The sequence below is a fragment of the Saccostrea cucullata genome, unplaced genomic scaffold (assembly GCF_032062105.1).
Source record: "Saccostrea cucullata isolate Sc308-1 unplaced genomic scaffold, CSIRO_AGI_Scuc_v1 ctg2485, whole genome shotgun sequence".
Classification (NCBI taxonomy): domain Eukaryota; kingdom Metazoa; phylum Mollusca; class Bivalvia; order Ostreida; family Ostreidae; genus Saccostrea; species Saccostrea cuccullata.
Window position 1 is genome coordinate 151,312 of NW_026926606.1, and position 8,349 is coordinate 159,660.

The 8,349-nt window shown below is 30.5% G+C and overlaps 1 protein-coding gene across 1 annotated transcript in view; it reads left to right on the forward strand.

Annotated features, from left to right (window-relative positions):
* LOC134272220 (uncharacterized) overlaps window positions 1-5,096 on the forward strand; it is a 46,235-nt gene extending 41,139 nt beyond the window's left edge. The window contains exons 7-10 of the mRNA XM_062754468.1: window positions 71-517; window positions 3,742-3,846; window positions 4,144-4,228; window positions 4,375-5,096. Of these exons, the coding sequence (XP_062610452.1) occupies window positions 71-517; window positions 3,742-3,846; window positions 4,144-4,228; window positions 4,375-4,690 (953 nt within the window). The 3' untranslated portion in view covers window positions 4,691-5,096. The remainder of the gene's footprint in view (window positions 1-70; window positions 518-3,741; window positions 3,847-4,143; window positions 4,229-4,374) is intronic.
* The last annotated feature ends 3,253 nt before the right edge of the window (window positions 5,097-8,349 follow it).

Below are 8,349 nucleotides of genomic sequence, written 5' to 3' on the forward strand. Positions count from 1 at the left end.
TTATTTTAGGCATACATTATTATCATTAATCCAGTTATATAACGGAGAAAAATACCCTTTTTACTGACAGTATTAAAGATTTCAACAAGACAAACAATAAAAACAACATTGGCATCAACTACATTACCAGTGTCAACGATATATACGAGTCCGGCGAGAAAGGCAACAACGACAGCATCACCAAAATCACCATTTCGTCATAAAACTAATACTACAATCAGAACAACAATTTCAAATATACTTTCAAAAAAAATATCTTCAACGACAAAAGTTAAACGAAGAACAATAAAAACAACTAATCAAACAACAACACCAAAAGAGATTCTAACAGAAGTAACGACAAGAAAAACAATAGAAACAACTCTCCCCAGTCAGGCAGCTACTCGTCCAACAACACCAAACGAGATAACGAGTGAACTTATGAGTTCTGCACCAGCCACATGGTACAGCTCACTGCCAACACTGCCCTTAACGGCAGGCAAAACCTCGAAAACGACACGTGTTGTTATAACTACTGGTAAGAAAGAGACAGAGAGAGAGCATAATATTAATTTGCCATCCTTACTTGATCAAATGCTTTAAATAATAATTATAAACTATTTCTAAAACAGGGTAATTAATTGACAACAATTGCAACAAGAATATCAGCAGACGATTTTAAAGCCATCTCTTAGCTAATTTTATTGTCAAATAATTATCTTTTCAGCACATACAAACAGCACATACAAACAAATGCTAATTACGTTTTTTTTTACTAGTAATTAGGTCATTATGAACACAGTTTATTGTCGACTGTATTTTCTAAAAGATTTTTTTTGTAAAAATGAAGAAAACACTTACTGTGGGCTACAACTCGATATATATATATATATATATATATATATATATATATATATATATATATATATATATATATATATATATATATATATATCGACGATTACCAATTAACGAATCATAATTATAGTTATTTCTATTCTTATGTCAAAACGATATATCCCGATGAGCTTGTAATGAAAGAAACAACAGAATCTGACATCTGTTTCATATTTGGATATTTTATTTGAAAAGAGACATAAATGGTAAATTTCCAACCAAGCTCTATGATAAACGGGATGAACTTAATTTTAAATCGTCAATTTCCCTTACTTATGCAGCATTATTCCATCACATGTATTTGGAGTTTATATCTCCCTGTTGATTCTATAATCATTACAAACTTTTAATTTTATGGAAAAGTATTTGTTTCATAAAATGCAAGCTAATATAAGTGATATATTTATTCAAACTTATTTAAATTAATTTAAATATGTCTATTTATAAAAGCATTTTTGAAAAAGACATAATGAATGACTTTAAAGTGTTTTTTTATTTAGAACAAAGATATGAACTCCTTATTGTTTTTTTAAATATAAATTCAGAAAAGATAAGAAAACACTTCAATTTTTAAGTTGAACTGAAAAAAAGCCCCGAACAATAATCATGCTTTAAAGTCCATTTAAAGAATACATTCGGGAGCTAAGTGTAATCTCCAAAGCATCAGATAATGAAGAGTCAAAGATCAATCTCAAAAATGAACTAAATGAAACTAATAGAATAGAATAAATTTTAAAACATGGACCGCTGGAAACATCAGAGGTGGGATCAGCTGTCAAGGAGGAGTACACATCCCCTGTTGACCAGTCATGCCCGCTGTGAGCTGTATGTATTGTTGAGGGTGATGTATGATTCAGACTAATCACTCCGTAGTCGAACGTGTAAATAAAATTAGTAAAAACCGACTTAAACGGGGTTGTTGATACCCATTTAAAGTCCGTAAATTGTCACCACCTTGTCTTGGTTTATATGTTAATGATCATTAATGTTTATATTCAGTTACAAACCTCTTAACGATAAAGAGGTAGCATCAGATTCTGTAGTGTCCAATTTCAAGAGTCCGATTTGAAATGTAGAGTCGACATGTACAAATATTACATTATGGGTCAAGTTATTTGTGAACATCTTGCATAAATAAAATAAACACCGAGTTCCGAGTTCCTCAATGCAATCATTTCCTCATACCTCAAGTACAATAAGTGGATAAGTGTCAGCTAAACCTTTGATAACTTTTATGGAACCTTGTTCTTTCATTCAAAGCAGGAGTCTTGAACCATTATATATCGTTTAGACATTTAGATTACATGACCAGTACGTACTGGTCCCTTTGTTTGTAGGACTCATTATATAAATTGTATTTTAGAAGAATTCGGATTTAATTCTACAAGTGGTAATCCTACTTATACTCATACTTCCCTTTCTAAGGAAGAAATTCTTCAAAATCGTATGTCAGTTTTGAATATTTTTAATATTCCACAGAGCCAAAATGAAGTTGAACTACCGTATCTATATACATTGGATTCCGAAACTTCATAAGAATCCTTACGAACAAAGATACATCGCAGGTCCCAGTAAATGTTCAACCAATCCTCTTTCGTTACTCCTCATTTAGATATTAACATTATTGAAAGAAAAAAATCAAGAGTACTCTGCAACAATATATCCAAAATGGATTTGAATCAGTTGTGGGTACTAAAAAATTCCAAAGAATTTTAGGACCATTTGAAATCACAAGAATTCACCAAAATTAACAGCTTAAAAACTTTCGACTTTCCAACTATATACACAATAATTCCCCACGATAAATGAAAGTCCAGGCTTTTTGATATCATTGACAGCTGCTTATTCAATAAAAATAAAAATTTACTAACCTTGTCATTGGCCATTTGCAAAATTATTTTGTTAAAACACATTTTGATTGGACACACAAGTACTCTGAAATCGACATCAAAAAGATGCATGGGTTTCTGATTGACAATATCTATATGGTTTTTGGAGACCAGGTCTTCCAACAATCTTTTGGAATTCCCATGAGTCCCAATTGCTCTCCGTTATTAGCACACCGTTTTTTTTATATTCATAAAAAGAGCAGAATTTGTGCAAAATCTTATGCGTGAAAAGAAGAAAACTTTTGTTGTGGCCTTTAACTCGACATTTAGATATATTTTTTTCATACTTAATGTTAATCCATTGTTTACACACTGAAATGAGACGGATTTTCTGTTATTTTCCAAACATGAAAAGGAGCACACGGCGTGTCTTACCGGTCAGAGGGGATGTTCACTCCTCCGTGGCACCTTACCTCTGATGTTTTGGAGGTCCGTATTTCCTCTGCTTCTATTTTTATACTCCCCGCTTTATAAAGTGGGAGGGTATATAGTAATCGGGGTTTCCGTCCGTCCGTCCGTCCGTCCGTCTGTTACTCTTTATCACTTATCCGCAACTCCTCTTATACTACCAAGTGAAATTTAATGAAACTGTCAAAGAATCTTTATTACATATTGCCATTGTGCATCTCCTATTTTACTTTTTTATTCGACACGTATTTTAGGTTTCCCATAGCAAAACATGGACATTGCCATTCTATTCTTACCTATGACGTCACATATAGAAGCTTCTGGATAACATTTGATAGGACGAGTTATTCATCTTGACACATTACCGTAAAACAATATATAGCAAAACATGGATATTATGGGAGGCGGGGGGTATCATTTAGTGAGCTCATTGCTCACAGCACCTCTAGTATATTGCTTTGTGGACTTTGATATTGAATACTGTTCGTTATCTCCATATCCTTATTCTGTATACAACTATCCGGTATTATACAAGTGCGATCAATAGTTTTGTTGACTTTGCTTTCAGATTTACACCAAATTATAAATTCAGAAATACCAAATTCATCAAGCACAACGCTGAATGCTGTAACCTCAACGGAAACCAATCCGTTTGTTCTCAGTCAAGAAATGGGTTTGGAAGTTAAAAATCTCTGCTATGAACTATGTTTTTGCAAAGAAAAACACCTCTTTTGCTTCTTTCTGTTTCATTCATAAAAATACAAAATGTGTTTTTCTTTATTTTATATCAATTAATTACAAAAATGATTTCCAATAATATCCCAAATCAAAGAAAGGAATTACCTATTATTTATCTATTATTAGGAGCCTTTTCAAGTTATTCAAATACATTATTTTGATTACAATTTTTGTAAACTTTTCAAGTAAATTCTATGTCACAATCGTTATATCTATTGCATTGTATCTTCAGTGATTTTGATGGCGGGAATCGGAGTGGTAGAAGTTACGATAATAATTGTGGGTATCCTAGCAGTCAAGAGATATAGAAAGCAAAGGTAAGAGGGGACATCAGAATCAATCATATTTTTATCTACATTATTAAAACCGTTGTTGTCAATGTAAGAATAAAAGAAAAATATAGAGTCAGACAATAAAAAAACTGGAGACTGTTTCTATTTCTACAAGGAATTCTATTCTGTAGAAATAACACGACAAGACACAGTAAAGAGAATGTCGGTCGACCCGTTTCTAGAAAGACAGTCTGCAGCATTGATAATGTATATGCCACAATTCCAGAGGAAGAATTCGATGAGAATCCATACAAAGATCTTTCTGAGGATGTGTATGATACAACCTCAAAAAGACGATCTCATGTTAATGGTAGCTGGAGTAATAACTCCAGAGGAAGTTTTTATTCTCGTTTGTTTCGGAGTTCAAAAATAAGCGGAAGAAGTACAGTACAGGAAATGCATCCAATGTTTTCAACATTCCGAGACACGAAAAAGGAAACAAAGTAATTAGTTTAATCTCAGATAACTGTTTGTGTGACTTTAATTACTATCATAAATTTTTACATGTATTTTTTAAAACAAGGTAGGGTCTCAAGAAATATATTGCCCAGTGTTTTCTAATATATGAAGGTGATATAAGAAATTAAAACTCTGACTTTTTGAACTGTTGAAATTCCATGCAGTAGGAATATACAAATGGTATTTCTCAGATGACCTACTAAGGGCTTATAGGGACGTCTTGAACGTGTGCATTTTTTCCCATATTTTCTTAAACTTTTCAAACGACACCATTTTAGTGCATTCTCTATTAGATAATATGGAGAACGTGCATCACCAAAACCATTTTGAGATTTTGTGATTTTTCAAAGGATTATACATATGTATATCATAAAAAAAATGTAGTAAGAAAGAACTTTGGGCAATTGCGCTTTTTGAGGGATATAAATGCAGAAATGAGTCATATTAATCTTTTCTGTCGAAAACTTTTTTTAAATACATGTAATAAATGTATGTAAAAATAAATGACGTTTTATTTTCAGTATGTCATATTTATTTCATAATTTATCACATTTACATACTCAACTCAATTTCAAGGTACAGATAATTCAAATTCTTTTAATTGTTTTATTTTTTTTAAAATTGTTTTCAAGGAATTAATTTTAAATGGGAATTGTGTATACTATGAATTTTAATTGTTATGTGGTTTTTTTTATCTTTGTTAACCAGAATCAACTGCCGATGAATCAATTGCAGATCTCTGCAGATTGTACAGCTAATAAGTGAAATATATTTGAAATATAAATGAACGTGTGATTAACATATCTGAATATACTTTTTATTCTTTTAACCTTGTATTTTATCCTTGTACAAATTAGTAACAACGTACATATGCTGAATCATGCACATTGATGTACATAAATGATATATTATTATCGGGCTTATTGCTAGATTATGCTATCATTTAGAAAAGTGTTTTGAAGCGAAGAAATATTTCAAGATAATTGGGACATTAATATATATATATTAATTGCATAAAAATGTATATTATTTGTGTACATTGTCATACTAAGGTAACCATAACCAACTTTTTGTAGTCAAGCATTATTACAAAATTTCAAAATTTTCCAATATTTTATCCATATGACGGTTTAACTAATGTATATTTTATTTATTATATGTCATTATGTAGAAGGAAGAATTAAAAAAGTTAGTTTGAAATTCATAGAAATTGAAAATTCTCTTAAAAATGTCAGATTTCACAAAATACTTTAAATTCAAACATGTGTAAAACAATATTATTTATTTTAGGTTCCTCATTATAATGAAACATATTATATAGGGAAATATCCTATCCGAAATATATTATCAGGAAACATAAAAATGTTATATATCCATGGTCTCAAAAACATTGTTTTTTTAATGAAACATATGGAGATAAAGTACAGTATTCAATAATAAAGGTCCATAAAAAATACAAAATAGGAGCAGAACAAACAAAACATCAGAGGTGGGATCAGGTGCCATGGAGGAGTGAGCATCCCCTGCTGACCAGTCACACCCACCCTGTGCTCCTTTATAAACAATAAAATAATAATAATAATAATAAATATAAAAATGTAATCCAATGAATGTTTCTCCTTGAAGCAGAGAAATATGTCACTCTTTTAAATAAAACATGTTTAATGTTTGGTAAAGGTCTTGACACGTTTGTTACAGGAATTGAACGAGAACAGGTGAACCTTTGGTAGGTTTTTACTATCTAAATTCCAATTTTGTTTTTGTTTTTTTATATTTATAAAGTCCATATTGTTTAAAACGGCCTACGGAGAAAACAGATTCGTCTAAGATTCTAAATATGACAGATATTCCGTGCCTCTTGATGTAAATTTTTCTTAGATCATATAAATATAAATATAATACACATCAAATTAGATAATGTAAATAAAATTAGAATTTTCATTATTTTGATTCAAAGGATCTGATTACGAAACCATGGTATTTATACAATAAATTATATATATATATGAATTCTACAACCATTATGGTCATTTTCAAACAAGAGTGAAGGAAAATGACTCCTTTTAAATTGTATCAAAAGTTCGTATTATGTATAATTTTGAAAATATACTGCAAATATTTTCGAATTTTTAGAACCTATGATAGCAAATTCGGCCTAGTTTTTGACCGTATGTTCTAACATGAATAATATGAATAAAGATGAAAAGAATAGGCGGGTACTGGACATTTGCGAAATAGCGTGCAGTGGACAACAGACTTCAGACTTCGGACTTTAAATAAGGGGGAACATCTCAAAGTGTAGGATCTATAAATTCTACTTTGCGTTTAAATTAATAATGTAATGACATTTGATATGATGGTTATCAATAAACAACATACTTCTCCGACATTTATAAATGGGAAAGGAGGAACACTTAGATTACTTTAATGTTTCAGTCAGTCTCTTTGGAATCGGAACTCGCATCAAAAATGTATTTTCCTTTTCTCTCTCGTTTACTTCTTATTATTCTCCACCTTTAGAATTTTATTGATATTTGTCTTTCAGGATTTTTCAGTTTTAAAAATTGTTTTCTATATGCATGTTTTAACCCCCCCCCCCTCCCGAAAAAAAGAGAAAAGGATATGTCTTAATGTATATCTAATTTGAAATAAATAAAGAGTGATGTACATTTGACTTTGTTGGAAACATTTTGCAGATTTCTGATCTACTCAGCTTTCTCAGATTTATACCAATTTCAATTACCTGGTTCAATCCATTTAAATAAGCAAGGCTTTATATAAAGACTTAGTATTAGAACACAAATTCTAATTTGGCTTAATTAAATTAGGGTACAATACGTTAATTAAAAAGCCAGTTGATTCCACCCTCCCACAAGCACACACGTTTTGGTACAGTACTTGTATAGTCTGTGAAACTATCTTATACAAGTCATATTAAAGATGGAAATTACCCCCCCCCCCCTTTTGCACATATATTCCCTTCCTTCGAGTTTAGAATATTCACCTTTTTCTGTTTGTCAAACATGTTTTCAGGTAAGTTGTAACCCCCCCCCAAAAAAAAAACCCACAAATTTTCAAAATCGACATGCCTATTCAGTACATATTTTATATATATCAAATAACTGGAAAAATTTAGCTTTAGAACTTTTAACATTTGTTTTATTCAATATTCAACAAAAAAATTTAATCTTTGAGAGACAACTTTTATTTATTGTCATTTAACTTGATTTCTAGATTGACCGCTGTATTTATAATAGACTAATTTAGTACAAGTTTTTATAAAGTAAAATATTAAATGAAAGTTTTGACAAAATTCATGCTTTCTACTCAATTCATTTTCCTACGAAAATATTTTTGCAGGGCGTTAAACACCCCTTATTTATTAAGGTTGATTTACAGTTTATCACATTGATCGGAAGTTGTACCTTTAGTTTGCAAATTAGAAACAAATTGATTGTGAAGTTGAAATATAGTCTCTGTACAATTCATTTTCTGAAATTGTAGTTGTTTGTAGTTCATGAATACTTGATACTTTTCGATTTAATAATGCATACTGAAATATAAGTTATTTCGAGACAGTTCGATGTTCACAAATAAATTATTTGAAGACGTTTTAATTAATTTCATTATTTATCAAAGGCCTATAC